Source organism: Rana temporaria, chromosome 12 (assembly GCF_905171775.1).
Source record: "Rana temporaria chromosome 12, aRanTem1.1, whole genome shotgun sequence".
NCBI lineage: Eukaryota > Metazoa > Chordata > Amphibia > Anura > Ranidae > Rana > Rana temporaria.
In genome coordinates this window covers 112425048-112441798 of record NC_053500.1, presented here as the reverse complement: position 1 = coordinate 112441798, position 16751 = coordinate 112425048, and the positions used below count along the sequence as shown (strand labels likewise).

At 41.0% G+C, this 16751-nt stretch overlaps 1 protein-coding gene across 2 annotated transcripts in view; it reads left to right on the top strand.

The window, feature by feature from the left end:
* The window catches only part of SLC12A5 (solute carrier family 12 member 5), a 182460-nt gene that overhangs the window by 138048 nt on the left and 27661 nt on the right, over positions 1–16751 (top strand). For both annotated transcript variants that reach the window (XM_040330201.1, XM_040330200.1), the window contains exons 10-20: positions 625–723; positions 2321–2378; positions 2985–3159; positions 4684–4802; positions 4942–5040; positions 5538–5657; positions 8941–9045; positions 9160–9328; positions 9823–10018; positions 10108–10277; positions 13625–13756. In XM_040330201.1, coding sequence (XP_040186135.1) covers positions 625–723; positions 2321–2378; positions 2985–3159; positions 4684–4802; positions 4942–5040; positions 5538–5657; positions 8941–9045; positions 9160–9328; positions 9823–10018; positions 10108–10277; positions 13625–13756 — 1442 coding nt within the window. The remainder of the gene's footprint in view (positions 1–624; positions 724–2320; positions 2379–2984; positions 3160–4683; positions 4803–4941; positions 5041–5537; positions 5658–8940; positions 9046–9159; positions 9329–9822; positions 10019–10107; positions 10278–13624; positions 13757–16751) is intronic.

The following is a 16751-nucleotide window of genomic DNA, read 5'->3' as shown; positions in this document are numbered from 1 at the left end:
AGTTGTTGTAACTGATTACCACCTCTTCTGACATGGCTTCCTGGGTGTTTGACTTATCAAGGAGATACAATCTCAGTTCCCATCTTCATTACACTCAGCAGTTTGCGGTTTACGTCTACCCCACCTGCCTTGCGTTTGATTAGGAGAGAAGTATCTGTAGGAGGATGTAATTTGAGCACGAGAATATTCCGCCTGACAATATTTTTTTAATCACTTTTCACAGTTTGAGTTAATTGAGCTTTAATGAGAACCCATGTTATCACTTCTGCCTGGTGATTTAATAAGCAAATTCTTTGAAAGCAAGCACCTCTAACTCTAGCTACAGGAATGGAGTGCTTTATCAGTCGCTGAAAATGTTATTCACCCACAAAAAACGTCTCCCTCTACGTGGCTGTGAGCTACTTAATGTAGCCGAAAGAAAGCAAGCGGTCTTCGTAAAAGCAGAGACACCTTCCCACCTTTGGCTAAATTAAGGCTCAACTGGGGGTGCAAAATTAGTAAATGTGTGAAAAGCGGGGTGTGACTAAATTATGCCAAATGCATGTTATTTTAAATACTGCCTACTCTCTGAAAGTCAAATTTTTTGTCAATGTTGCATCTGCATTTCTTACTTTTTCATTACAGGCATTATGGCTGGATCAAACAGGTCCGGAGATCTCCGTGATGCCCAAAAATCAATCCCTATAGGAACTATAATGGCTATTGCTACCACATCTTTTGTGTGTATCCTTTCATAATGGTGGTCATCAGTTTTTGATTATTATAAGGGCAGCTGCTGGAGCCCCCTGGTGGGGAGGGGGGGATGGAGTTTTGCTCTTCAGTGCTATTCATGCTAAGCAAGTTTGAGCTTTACAAGTCTTTAGAGTAGGGTGACCAGACATCCCCATTCCGCGACTCCTACTAGCTTAGGGGGTGTATTTTTTTCCATTATCTGCGCCCCTTTCTGATGATCATGTGCTGGTCAGGCGGAGTGAATATTTCTTCAGTTTCTGGTGCATGCCGATTCAACTCTGCTCACATGTTCTTCTACCTTGGCTCAAGTCCCGGCCAGCCACCTTCCTGCTTATCTCCTTGCCTTCCCTGGCGGAGTGATCTTCCTCTGCTCCCCACCCAGTAGTAGCCGGGGCCCGGAGAGTAAGACTTGACAGGCTGTGAGGCGGGCGGCGGCGGCAATGGGCAGAGAGTTACTGATTGCCACCATTACTAGTAAAAAAAAATATGTCCCCGGATTTCATTTTAAAAATCTGGTCACCTTACTTTAGAGATCAGCGATGACTTGTGCCCATGCCTCCCAAAGATTTTCTTCAAATCTATAAAAAGTAAACAAAGGAAGGAGAATTTGTAAATCAAAAAGGACAAAGGTCTTAAAAATGTTGAATATTATTATTAGTCTCTATCTGTATATGTAGTAAAAGAAGATACATATAAAATCAGGCACACAAGTTAATTTGCCAAAAAAAGTAAATAAGTGGTTTTTACTGAAATTACGTTTTACTCATCAAGTAAAAAAGTAAAAAGTTAAAAAAATTTTGTCCAGAAAGTAAGTTGTTTGTTTACTGCCCCCTGGCCACTCGTGTGAAAAAGCCCTGAAACCTAGAACACACCACTAGTTTTTTATTGTTAATTATTAGCATTGGCTGAGAGTGTTGATCGGGAGCCAGTTGGCGGACCATTTTTCATCATAAGCCTTCAACAGAAGCTGGCCGAACTGTCAGACCGGCTGCCATACACATGGGCCAAATGTCGGCCGGTCTCTATTGAATGGGCCGATGCTGGCTGACATTCGGCCAGTGTGTACTAGGCTTTGTGCATTGTTCTCCCAACAGAGCAGTTACTTTGAAGTGTTGCCACATACAAAGGTAGTCATTGAAGTCATGTAATCATGTAGAACACCATTGCCAAAAAAGACCTTTAACGTCAGTAGCATATAGACATTTCTTCTCACACGGATGTCATAGTCTGACCACACACTCCCACCAAGTTGTTAAGTCTCTGTGGCAATATCCTGTCCATGAATTCAACATAGAACAGTCTAAGTTGATTGAAAATCAAATGTATAAAAGTATATTCGGTAGAATTTCCTGGATATCTTGGTTGCAAATGCACAGAGTAGGTAAGTAGAACAAAAATTACCTTTAGTAACGCTTTAAGATTTCATTTGTAAAGATACCCCTAAACATTATTTCTCCTGGTCTGCATTGTCACAAAAAAGATTTTACAAATTGACCTCCTCAAACACAACAAAACGTACGAAAGCCGATTGTGTAACATTCACAACCACATTTTAAATTATGGAAATGTCTCCTTTACAACTGTACAGATATTACCTCTGTTGTTCTGTTTGGCGCATGTATTGAAGGGGTTGTTTTACAAGATAAGTGAGTATTCCAAAACTTTTTGGTATTTGTGCACACTTCTCCTGAATTTTGAGCAGTTACCACTCCAATGTAGGCTGCTTACACTGAAATTGGAAGATGTTGTAGGGGGTGTGGCTAACAGCATTGTCAATGCTAATTCGCAAGCCTATAGCTTGTCAATCCGCACCTGGCCACACCTACTCCTGCTCACTGCCTCTGTTGCTAAATTTTCCCACAGTGAGCTGCAGTGCCAGGGAGGGGGGAGCGTTTAATACACAAATGAAGGCTGATTTGTTAACTAGAGCTGGCAGCTGACCCACATAGTGGGCAATTTACCAAGGCACCCCTGAGGAACACATAAGACACACCAGGGTGCCTTGGCACCCTGGTTGAAAAAGGCTGTTCTAGATATTTGCAAACACTGTGTAGCTCTCCCTTTTTTTTCTTTTACATTTTACACTGTGTTTCACTTTCTGATTTTCTTGTGTGATGTCATGTCTTTCTTGAACAGATACATGCTCCTTTATTTAGCACAGAAAATGGTTTTCAAACAAGATCTGCTCCTTGTCCTAAAGATAATTTGATGAGCGAAAAATCATGTACTTAAATGTGTATCTTCTCTTGCAGGTTTGGAGAAGCTGTTAATGGGAATTTAGTGGTGGGAACACTGGCCTGGCCATCGCCTTGGGTCATTGTGATCGGGTCTTTCTTTTCTACATGTGGAGCTGGTTTACAGAGCTTAACAGGAGCACCAAGACTCTTGCAGGCCATAGCTCGAGATGGCATTGTGCCTTTCCTCAGAGTAAGTCATCGGTGTCCAACAGCAGTACAAAAAGTTGAAAAAAAAAATTTTAGATTGTTCAATGAGATCAGATTGCACAAGGAAAAAATATTTGAAGGCAGCAAGAATATAATCTTTTTAAAATTTTAAACAGGTTATATTGTTTTTTTTGTGCTGATCTTACGATTTTGTTCTTAATGTTATCCTTGCCCACTGCAATTTAAAGCGTGCCTAAAACCTAAATGTAATGGGGGAGGTTTACTAAGGCCGGGTTCACACTTGTCCGACAAAAAAAAAAAGCGCATTTGAATGGAATCTTCTGGTCTCGGCCATCACCGTTGATGTCACTTCCTGTGACGGCCGAGACCAAATTTTTTAAATTTACCTTTAGATATCCTTTAAACAGGTACTCATGGCTGTATTGAAATACATCTTGGCTAAACATTGTCCTAGGCTAAGATATGACATTTTAGTTAGATGTAAGAGGGATGGAGATAGAGGTTTTCCAAACTTGAAACTATTACAGGGCCAGTCTACTCCTCACCCACATCCTGGAGTGTTATTATAAGGAAGGACACAAACTGTGGGTTACAGATGAACAATATATGTCACTCGTTCTCTCATTTTCCCTTTCTTTAAATACTCTGGTTGAACGGCCTTGTTTTTAATTGTTACCATTAACAACATACTATTAAAGATATAGGGCTTTTTTTTGTAGAAGCTGCCCTACATCAAAACTTGAACCTATGAAAGTAGTGTGTGGGGTCCTGCTCCTCTATGTCTAAGCCAGGGATATCCAAACTATGGCCCTCCAGCTGTTACAGAACAACATGTCCCATGAGGTATTGTAAAATGCTGACATTCACAGAAATGACTAGGAATTATGAGAATTATAGTTCCTGAACAACTGGAGGGCCATAGTTTGGAGACACCTGGTCTAAGCCTACAGTGTATGTTTTGAGATATGGATTTATGTTCTGCATAAAATATGTAATAAGGTTTTATATATATATATATATACATATATATATATATATATATATATATATATATATATATATATATATATATATATATATATTCCCTGGTTTTTTTTAATCATATGTGGTGCCAGGAAAGTCTCATACTCCCATTAAAAAAAAGACTATTTCTGGGATGTTGGCACCCAAGTAACATCAAATCACACTAGTTATTGCCCGTTTTCCTGGAGTTAATCTTTATTTAAAAAAAGATAACAGAAAAAAGTAAACTATTAAGCACAAATGTTCATGATGATTTCCAAAAGAAAAGATTTGGAAAGGTTTGGATGCATATGAGATACATCCTGTATCTAGTGACATATTTAGAGGCCATCTTAAAAAATGTTTTTAGTAAAGATCCACCATCTTTACAATTGGATTCCATTAGGAAATTTGTGAATCTTAAGTTGGAGTTGTTTAAAAACTTCTATAAATAGACCCCTTGTCTATTGGAATATTAATGTGCTTTATTCCATTATAAACATTAATATAGTAAGGTGAATGTGTTTTTTTTCTATTTACACAGGTTTTTGGCCATGGCAAGGCTAATGGAGAACCTACGTGGGCCCTCCTACTGACCGCTTGTATCTGTGAAATTGGCATCCTCATTGCATCACTGGATGAAGTTGCACCTATTCTTTCCATGTATGTCACCTATATCTTTGGTCTCAGTGTTAGCATGGATCCTTTTTTTTTCCATACTTACTCTTGGATTCTTCTTTAACATCTCCTTTCCTCTAATTTTCTAGCTTCTGTCTCTTTTTCTTCTTTCCTATAACTACAGGTTTTTCTTGATGTGTTACATGTTTGTTAACTTGGCCTGTGCAGTTCAGACATTGCTCAGGACTCCGAATTGGAGGCCTCGCTTCAAATATTATCACTGGTGAGTGAAGGCCAACTCTACTGAATAGGAATAGATAGTTTTTTTGTTATTTGATATAAGCCTTACATTAGAGACTTCCACACCCAGCTGTCCATATAAATAGATAACTGAAGCCAGTGTGCTTACTTCAAAAATTCATGAATTTTTTCTCACATTTAGAGAATGAAGCCTCGTACACACGACCGAGAAACTCGACGGGCGAAACACATCGTTTTGCTCGTCGAGCTCCTTGTGAAGTCGTCGAGAAACTCGACAAGCCAATTTTCTCCATTCCCGTCAAGGAAATATAGAACATGCTCTCTTTTTGGCTCGTCGAGTTTCTCGACAGTTTCCTCGACGAAAATGTACACATGGCCGGTTTCCTCGGCAAAAAAATATCTCCCAGCAAGTTCCTTGCTGGTTTTTGCCGAGAAACTCGGTCGTGTGTACGAGGCCTCAGAGATGTTCTCTTGGACCAAGTTCCTGAAATGCTTTCTACGCCTTTCTCTCTCTTACAGGGCCCTGTCTTTCCTTGGTATGAGTCTTTGCCTTTCTCTCATGTTTATCTGCTCTTGGTATTATGCTCTTGTAGCTATGTTGATAGCTGGTCTAATCTACAAGTACATTGAGTACAGAGGGTGAGTGATTTTAAACCAATTGCACACATACAGTACACATATAATGGTAACTTTGTAGAACGAATGCAAAGAGGGGTGATTCTGGGGGCAGGACTGAGTGCTAAAGCTCTGCCGATTAAAGTTTTGCATGTGAAGACATCATTGATGTGCAGCTTTTCCTTTGGATTATACAGAGTTATGTAAAATAGCTTAAAATGAAAGCATATTCAACCACTGGGAAATGACGACAAAATTTGTCACGATCAGACTTCTACCCAGACAAAAAAAAAAGGTTGATTTACTTATGTACAGGTTTATTCAATTTTTGTTTTCACTTGCCGAATGCATGTTTGTTGTTAGACAGTTTGCATACATTTGTGACAAATTCATCATAATGGTTGCAGCAATTTTGGCACTTCAAACAAGAAGATATTTTAGATCTGATTAAAAAGTAACTTCACTTCTGTTGAAAAAAAACTATCTCCTCTGGGTGATCAATGTACGTTGCAAACTTTGGCCCAGATTCTCAAAAGAGATACGACGGCGCATCTCCAGATACGCCATCGTATCTCTGCTTAGCGCCGTCGTATCTATGCGACTGATTCTTAGAATCAGTTACGCATAGATATTCATTAGATCCGACAGGCGTAAGTCTCTTACGCCGTCGGATCTTAAATGCAATTTTTTTTTGCCCGCTAGGTGGCGCTTCCGTCGATTTCCCCGTTGAGTATGCAAATTAGCTTGATATGCGAATTCCCGAACGTACGCGCGGCCGACGCAGTTAAGTTACGACGTTTACGTTAGGCTTTTCCCGGCGTAAAGTTGCCCCTGGGTCTATGAGGCACAGTCAATGTTAAGTATGGCCGTCGTTCCCACGTCGAAAATTTAAAAAGTTACGTCGTTTGTGTAAGTCGTCCGTGAATGGTGCTGGACGTAATTTATGTCCACGTCAAAACCAATGACGTCCTTGCGACGTCATTTAGAGCAATGCACGCTGGGATTTTTTAGGGACGGCGCATGCGCAGTTCGTTCGGCGCGGGGACGCGCTTCATTTAAATGATACACGCCCCCTACCCGCCGAATTTGAATTCCGCCGGGTGATTTACGTTACGCCGCCGCAACTTTACACGCAAGTGCTTTGTGAATAAAGCACTTGCCTGAAAAACTTGCGGTGGCGTAACGTAAATCAGATTACGTTACGCCCGCCCAAATTTACGCCCATCTACGAGAATCTGGGTCTTTGTTCCTACCTGTTTCTCCACTGAAGGAATAGCTGCTTGTTTTCCACTGTCCTTTGGATACCGATTCTGAATGGGAGTGAAATCTTCCTTATTAATCAGCTCATAGGACTCTAATGAGGAAAGCTGCAGTGCCTGCATAACTTTAGAAGTCATTTGCCCTTTAGGAGCATCTCACCAAAAATGACATTTTGGTTGCAGAGGATGCTTAAAACTTGACTTGTATCTTCGTGCAGACTTCTGGGAAAATCAGTCAGCCAATCACATAAGCAGGAAATTACATCTCTGGGGGCATTACATACACCAACTGTGTAGAGGAAGCCTCCAGGTTGCCATATTGCATACAATTTTACAGAAAATGATAGCACTGAAGACTGAAAAAGAAAGTAATTGGCTTGTGTTGCAGTCGTATATGCTATTTTCTTTTAATATTTCCAATATTTCTTTCCCACGGTAGTGGAGTTACCCTTTAAAAATGGTAACATTTGGAATATCTGAGGCCGCGTACACATGGTCGGTCCAAACCGATGAGAACGGTCCGACGGACCGTTTTCATCGGTTCACTGCTGAAGTGGCCTGATGGTCTAATGTGCGTACACACCATCAGTTCAAAAACCGATCGGGTCAGAACGCGGTGACGTAAAACATACGACGTGCTAAAAAAACGAACTTCAATGCTTCCAAGCATGCGTCGACTTGATTCTGAGCATGCGCAGGTTTTGAACCGATGCTTTTGTGTACTAACCATCTGTTTGGACCTATCGGGCAGTGGTCCATCGGTTCGATTTTAAAGTTCTAAAAATTTTGACCGAAGGACAACGGACCGATGGACCGTACACACGGTCAGTTTGGACCGATGAAACTGGACTTCAGGCCGTTTTCATTGGTTTGGACTGACCGTGTGTACGTGGCCTTAGGACCAATATTCCAACAATGATGCACTTTAGAAGAATTAAGTAAAGCCTTCCAACATATCCACCTAATTTCCATTCATCTAAAGAGTAAATACCAGAACTCGTCCTGGGCTTGTAAATCTTCTTTATTAAAGCGGAGCTCCACCCTAATTGCAAGATTACATTAATAGTACAGCCGATATTAAAAATGCTTAAAATGGTTGTTTATATTTTTCATACGTGTACAGTACTTTTACTGTCCAGATGCTTCCGGTCAGCAAAACTGCGGGTATTCTTCGGGGATGAGGTCACTTCCCCTACCACGCAGTGTGCTCTGGGAGCTTCTCTCATAGCTCCCTGTGTTCCTGTTTAGAGCTGTGATAGCAAATATCGCGCTACTTCTCTACCAGCAAGTGACGCGCGACTTAAACAAAGGAAGGAGGGCGGGCGTATTGTTACATGAGCCTGGGTTTACATCAGGGGCGGTAACTTTTAATTACGACGCCTGCCGTTATGGCAACACAGGCGCTGACGCCGCTGCTCCCCGCTGCGAGTGCACATGCGCGAGATCGAGCGGTGGATGCTGGCACAACAGCATCACCGCAACTAGGAAGTCCCTGCTCGTGGGATTTTAATGCCCACAGTTAAAATGGCAACGGCGAACACAAAGGAATAAAAGTGTATATTGCAGGCAGAAAGAGAGAGGAGCGGACGTTGGAGACGAGATACGTGAGTTTATTTAAGCCCTGCAATTAACTATTTAACTACCCCCAACAAAAAAATACGTATTTGCATGGGAGATCCGCTTTAAACTCTCTGATAAAAGGCACATATGCAACAGTGCTAGTGCAGTAGCGCTGTTGCATCTGTGACTTTTATCTAGCTGTTTAATAAAGAACAATTTACAAGCCCAGGACAAGTGCTGGTATTTACTCTTTAAATGGATACCTAAGGCATACGAGAGCTTTTACCGCAGCACCGCTTATTGCACACAGATATCGGGTCCTGTCAGGTTGAGTACAATGAGTTCTTTTTATGATAACTTTCATTCATGTTCCCTTTAAAAGGAGCCCACAAAGTGCACCCATCTCCTTGTTTAATGGTGAACTATTTTGCGTGTCTTTAGTAGAGGAAGGCAACAAAAAGATTTTAACATGATATTTGTTTGTGCAGGGCTGAAAAAGAGTGGGGAGATGGAATTCGTGGCCTGTCACTAAGTGCTGCTCGATATGCTCTTCTAAGGTTGGAAGAGGGTCCCCCGCACACCAAAAACTGGAGGTATGTGTAGGCAGCCTACCTACTTTGATGTTTTTCTGTAAATAATTCTAAAAAAAATATATATAAAAAGTCACTTGGGATGAAATTTTAATAGTTAACTTCTTCTTCTTTTAGACCTCAGTTGCTTGTTCTGGTCCGTGTGGATCAGGATCAAAATGTCGTTCACCCTCAGCTTCTTTCCTTGACCTCTCAGCTGAAAGCAGGCAAAGGTCTGACTATTGTTGGCTCAGTGTTAGAAGGAACCTATTTGGAGAATCATCCACAGGCTCAGCGTGCGGAAGAAGTAAGATTAATTTCATGGTATACTATATAGACTTTGGTGGCTTGTTTATAGCCCAACTCCAGTCAAAACTTAATTTTGTTATGGATAGATTTGTAAAGGGTTATAACTTCAAAAGGGTATTAAATACGATCTGTGCTGTGTCCCAAGGATATCTCTCTTCTCTGTTCTGTCAGATACCTGTGCCCTGGGCAGGAAGTTTTAGGAAAGTTCAAAACTTAAAGTGTTTTTCTCCTAATATCCCAGTTAGGAAGATATTCATTCACTGCCTATCATATCTAACACGCACCAAATAGGAATTTTGAAGATTTTTTTCATTTTATGTTTTTTCTGACACGGGTCAAATAGACATAAAGTAAGAAAAGTTCTCCCAAACAGGGGGAGACAGCAATAAAAGTGGAAAAAACATTGTAAAGCTTTAAACAAATATATATTTTGTCTGGGGCTGGGTTTTAAGGCATTCTTCTAATTTTCAATGTCACTGTTTATCAAACCAGTCTATCCGGCGTATTATGGAAGCTGAGAAGGTAAAGGGATTTTGTCAAGTAGTCACTTCTTCAAACATCCGGGATGGTATTTCCCATCTGATTCAGTCCAGTGGACTTGGAGGACTACAGCATAATACTGTCCTTGTGGGATGGCCACGGAATTGGAGGCAAAAAGAAGATCACCAGACCTGGAGAGATTTTATTGGTATAGAATTTTATCTTTTATGCATTACAATTTCTTTAAATGTGGAGTTGTTGCCAATACCTTCCTCTACTCCCTTTCCTTTATTGCAGAGCTTGTAAGGGAAACAACTGCAGCTCGCCTGGCTCTGATCGTTGCCAAAAATGTTAGCATGTTTCCTGCCAATCCAGAGAGATTTTCTGAAGGCAATATTGATGTTTGGTGGGTTGTTCATGATGGTGGTATGCTAATGCTGTTGCCATTCCTCTTAGGTCACCATAAGGTAAATATCAGTAGATGTATGTAATAGTGGCCATCATATTAATAATAATAATTATTATCTGCATTTTATTTCCCTATGGTTGCATGTATTGCCATTAAATTCCCATGGCTGTAAGACAAGTTACACTATTCATTAATATTTCTCCAACAAACATTCTATAATTACCACATTACCTAAATTCAAATACACTGAAAATAAATGCGGGGAATCCAGTAAACCAAATACATTAAAACATCTATTATTGTCTGCACACTTCTTTCAAGTTTTCTTTGAAAGAAAGGTGAAGACAATTTTAATGCATTTGGTTTACTGGATTCTCTACCTTTCTACCTTTATTTTCATGTAATGTTAGATCGCCATAAAAATATCTAAACTTCAGATTTTAGGTGTTTTTTTTTTTCTATTGGGTAGTGGAAACCTTACAATGGTAACAATTTTACCTGTGTCGGTAAGTCAAACCATATACCAAAGTACCATAAACTTGATACAATATATTTATAGTAATATAATCAGATGTTACCTCTTGATCGACCTTATACCTTCTCTTACTTCTATTTTCCTTTGATAGAGAGAGAATAGCAAGTCCATTTTTTCTCTACTAACAACAATTTATCTCTTATTTGTGTTCAGTCAACACAAATAAATGTGTGTTGACTTCTTAACACACCTCCAAAATTCAGCTGCTCAATCCTGGCTTGTTGCTGGAATGTCCAAACAAGATATGGTCTATCCCAATATGGTCACCATTGTTAACAATAAGGACATTTTTTTGTGCTCTTTGTACATTACTTGGTTTCCACATCAGTCAAAAAGGAATTACAAAAAGAAGGAGTTCAAATGTATCATCACATGTAGTGGTCAAGTATTAAGTGTGCCACGTCCTAAATAAATTCGAAAAAAGAAATGACCAAATGGGCAAGTCATGGACTTTTTAGGCACTATATTCTGGTAAGGATATAGTCTAATTCAAGATAAAGTTTATATAAAAAATAGATTTATTACAAAAAAGAATACACATATAAAAGCTCAGTTCAATAAGAACTGTAAAGAAACAAAACTAGCAGCATTTGTAATAGCCCTTCAAAACCTACAGGAAATGATATATAATAATATAATAATGTTGAAAATTATTCGAGAAACATTTCCGAAAGGTGTAAACTCCAACTGTTTACATAGTAGATACATCCTGAAAGGGATTGAGGAGCCGTAGATTTGATGTCTGTACGATGTTGTATACAAAGCTGTGGCTTGACATGTTTCGCGACTTGCCCATTTGGTCATTTCTTTTTTCGAGTCAACAGGGAATAGTCTACATGCAGGTTGAAAGTGACAGGTCACAGAAACTCCTCAGCATCACTTTCAACATGTATGTAGTCAGCAAGCTTCTGCTGACTGTTGCATGGCACAAGCAATGGGATGACAAAGTATGGAGAGCACATGCGGTAAGGTGGGCTAAGAGTGGGCAACAAGGGTAACAGCCAATGAATTGAAAAAGGAGGGGTGAAAAAAAAGTACTGGATATAAGGTTTAAAAGATAAGTTCACCTTTCTGGAAAAAAATTATAAATTCACATATTTTTGCAGAAAAAAAATATGCATTTATTATTTTTTTCCTACAGGAGCCTGCAGAGCATTGCATCTGCAATAAGTGGATCGTGAGTGTAGTATCAGGTTCCTGCAGACATGTCCTCCAGGTTCTTTCCTGTACCTCTGTATGGGATTTCTATTAGAAAGCTGGAGGACGTGTCAATAAACTACAAGGGCGCTCATCAGCACCCTCAAAATTCATTGAGAACTACAAGCTGTCTGCTGTGGTGGAGGCAGGGCCGTCCTTGGGTGTTCAGGCGCCCTGTGCGAGCTAATCCTGTGGTGCCCCCCCCCCCGCCAATGGCATTAATACTGTAACAGTGCATATTTTTAGCACTGATTACTGTAGTAATGTCACTGGTACCCCCAAAAGTGTAAAAAATGTCAGTTAGGGGTCTGATCTGTCCGCCGCAATGTTGCAGTCCCGCAAAAAATTACTAGTAAAAAAAAAAAAATGACATAAATCTTTCCCGTAGTTAGTAGACACAATAACTTTTTCTTATGTTAAGTCCCTTATATCCTCCTCCCCTTCTGTGTGTAGGCTGGCTATAAAAAGTAAATACTTTTTCTTTTTATCTGAAAAAGTAGATGCATGCAGGGCCAGGGGCTCAGTGTGACTTACCTTTCGGTAGATTGTGCGGCTTTGTATTTAAAAATGGTGCCGCCCAGCGCATAGACGCCACTGCGTTTTTGGGCTTTCCCGACTCCGAGCAGCGGTGGCGCATGCACAGTGTGCCTGTCGGGGCCGGCAGCAGCCATTTATTTTTTCAGGTGCCGCAGCCAATGCGTTGCTCTTCACCCAGTCCCAGGGCAGGGGGACCTGGCAGCGAGCAGGGGGACCTGGCAGCGCCTGCTGCTGTGACTCGTAGGAGTCGGACTCCTGTGATGATCATGTGAGTAACTGACTGCAAATCACATTCTGCGAGCTGTGATGGCCTCACGGCACCCCTGTTGCCCATGGCGCCCTGTGTGGCCGCACAGCTCGCACACCCCAAAGGCCGGCCCTGGGTGGAGGAAGAGACTTGTTGTTTACTCATTCTCAGGAACCAGTCAATAAATAATGTAAATGTGCAGGCAGAGCACCTCAGAGCCGTGACGATTTTAAAATGTGATAGAGGCTGCGGAGGTGAGCATCTTTATTACAGGGTAAGGGCTGAGCGTAAAGAATCAAATGGATGGACTGAAATCGTGCCCAAGTTGAACCAAACTAATGCAGGGACCTTTTTCAAAGTCGGACCGGTTAAGACGGCTCTCATAAGGAACCATTGCTTTTGACACATCATGCGACTTGTGCTCTCGAAGTCGGAGCGTATGTCTGACCAGTGTGAACCGGCCCTGATGTAAGTTTTAGCTAAAGAAAGAAACTCTTTTAGCTGTCCTTTAGGATTTTATGTAAAGGTGCAAAACAAGGTGGTAACAGGATATAACAAAAGAATCAATTCACTGTCTTGGGCCTTTTAAAGAAAATGGGACAGCATTAGTTGCCTCTTACACAGGCTGCATGTATAGTGATCATTATCTCATTTTCTGTTCTATAAATAATTGCTGGCACTTTCTTAATGACAACTGTGGGTTAGCTGAGAAAAATCAGGCATGATTCTATTTCATTATGCTCTTTCATTTCTCTTACAATTACTGGAGTGCAATTTAATGTAAACGTAATTCAGCCATTATACTTGTTAACACAATAACCCAGAGCTACCAATGAAAAGACTATAATCTTGCTTCAAGTGAACCATTATATGTGCCCTCTCCACAAAGGTCTGGAAGAGATGTACGATGAGGATCTTCACCGTGGCTCAAATGGATGATAATAGTATCCAGATGAAGAAAGATCTCACAACCTTCTTGTATCATCTGAGAATTACTGCGGAAGTGGAAGTGGTGGAAATGGTGATTTTTACTCTTTTCTTGTGCTCAGATCTAAAATATACCTGATGCCAAAAGCTGGCCAAGTTGATTTAGATTTGATATATTTACTCAACTATATGTACAGTATCTCACAAAAGTGAGTACACCCCTCAGATTTTTGCAAATAGTTTATTATATCTTTTCATGTGACAACACTGAAGAAATGCTACTTGTACAATGCTACAATGTAAATTAGCCTTTTCCCAAAAATAACTCAACACACAGCCATTAATGTCTAAACTGCTGGCAACAAAAGTGTACACCCCTAAGTAAAAATGTCCAAATTGGGCCCAAAGTGTCAATATTTTGTGTGGCCACCATTATTTTCCAGCACCGCCTTAACCCTCTTGGGCATGGAGTTCACCAGAGCTTCACAGGTTACCACTGGAATCCTCTTCCACTCCTCCATGACGACATCACAGAGCTGGTGGATTTTGGAGACCTTGCCCTCCTCCACCTTCCGTTTGAGGTTGCCCCACAGATGCTCAATAGTGTTAAGGTCTGGAGACATGCTTGGTCAGTCCATCACCTCTACCCTCAGCTTCTTTAGCAAGGCAGTGGTCATCTTGGAGGTGTGTTTGGGGTCGTTATCATGTTGGAATATTGCCCTGCATCCCAGTCTACCAAGGAAGGGGATCATGCTCTGCTTCAGTATGTCAAAGTACATGTTGGCATTCATGGTTCCCTCAATGAACTGTAGCTCCCCAGTGCCAGCAGCACTCATGCAGCCCCAGACCATGACACTCCGACCACCATGCTTGACTGTAGGCAAGACACACTTGTCTTTGTACTCCTCACCTGGTTGCCACCACAAGCTTGACACCATCTGAGCCAAATAAGTTTATCTTGGTCTCATCAGACCACAGGACATGGTTCCATTAATCCATGTCCTTAGTCAGCTTGTCTTCAGCAAACTGTTAGCAGGCTTTCTGGTGCATCATCTTCAGAAGAGGCTTCCTTCTGGGATGACAGCCATGCAGACCAATTTGATGGTATATGATCGACCTCTGCAGCAATACTGGCAGCACTCTTACATCTATTTCCCAAAGTGAACCTCTGGATATGATGCTGAGCACATGCACTCAACTTCTTTGGTCGACCATGGACGAGCCCTGTTCCGAGCGGAACCTGGCCTGTTAAACCGCTGTATGGTCTTGGCCACCATGCTGCAGATCAGTTTCAGGGTCTTGGCAATCTTCTTATAGCTTAGAGTCTAAGCCTTAGACCATCTTTATGTAGAGCAACAATTCTTTTTTTCAGATCCTCAGAGAGTTCTTTGCCATGAGGTGCCATGTTGAACTTTCAGTGACCTGCTCCCCATTTACACCTGAGACGAGTCACATGACACGGGGAGAGAAAATGGCTAATTGGGTCCATTTTAGACATTTTCACTTAGGGGTGTACTCACTTTATTTGCCAGTGGTTCAGACATTTATGGCTGTGTGTTGAGTTATTTTGAGGAAAAATATAATTTACACAGTTATACAAGCTGTACAGTCACTACGTTACATTGTCACATGTAATTTCTTCAGTGTTGTCACATGAAAACACATGAAGTCACTGGCAGCTTTGTTATTTGTCACAGATAGGCCGGCCATACATTATACAATTTTCTTGTACAATTATCCTTAAGATTTACCAAAACCATATAATATGAGGTCAAACCTAAACACTTTCATTTTGCATGCGATCAGGCAGGCCAGGCAAGAAAATTGCATAATGTATGGCTTGCTTAACTGTACATTAAAGCGATGGCTGTAGAATGAAATAAGAAAAGCCCCCCTGCAATGATGCCTGTTTGAAGAGATACTACTGCCTGAAAATTGTTCAAAATTTGACAAATCCTTGAGTGTCAGATACCTGGTCCCCCACTGCACACTATGGTTCCTCCCACTAGCCTCTATGTCTCTACAGGACACAGTAATGACTAAAAGGCTGGGGGATTAAACCACTCAGTGCAGCAGGGGGTCAGGCATTGGGTACTCCCAGAAGTGTCAAATTGAGAAGCTTCTTTAGGCAGTGGCGGCTTTTCATGTGAAAATCTGCTGGTTTGAGGTAAGCATTAACTGTCTTTTTTGTAAAAAGTTCTTTATAAAAATGTGTTTATGCAACTGACAGATATGCTTTGAATTGATTATTGGTATTCGCTGTTTGTCTGGAATACACTTTAAATTTCAACTTGTCCTTGTGATTTAGTCTGTAAAAGGTATAGATTGTTCAGTTCAATCATATAAAATTGTATAGAATAGAAAAAATCGGTAGAAAAAAAAACAGATATTAATTTCTTAACATAACTCACACACAACACATTGAGTGACATATTGTGGCAGTTTTATTAAAGAAAACACACATTTTTTACTGTAAAAAAAGAAAAAAGAAAAGAAAACACACATTGATGTAACATAACAGAAACAATTAGGCTTCTATATTGCTTACATACCTGACAACAGCATGTGTTTGGCCCATCTGCTCTAAACTTATAGCATCACTATTGCAGGATCATTGTATAGAAGTATTTATTGCCTGTACAGAAATAGCCAAACAGGGTGGTCTAGGGTAAATATTAATGTTTAGTGGTAGATAGATAGGGCAAAGCACTGTTAAAACCCAACTCCAACAAATTACTAACTTCTAGAGCACAGGTGTCAAACACAAGGCCCGCGGGCCCAATCCGGCCCTCCAGGCCATTTCATGTGGCCCTCGCACCTCTTCTGCAGCTGCCAGAGAGCTCCAGCCCTCCTCTGGTCCTCATCCAGACCCTTACTTTCTGCTTTCAAGCAATGCATCCATCTTCTTCCCAGCAGCAGCATAAGGAAAGGGGGGTGCACTGTGATATAAGGGAGAGTGGGGGACTTAACTTCTGATGGTGGGGTGGCTCTTGACATCTAATGTAAGGGGAGGGGATGCGTTGGACATCTAATCTTACAGATACAACCGGCCCTTTTCGTGAGCCGCATAATGCTGATGCGGCCCACGA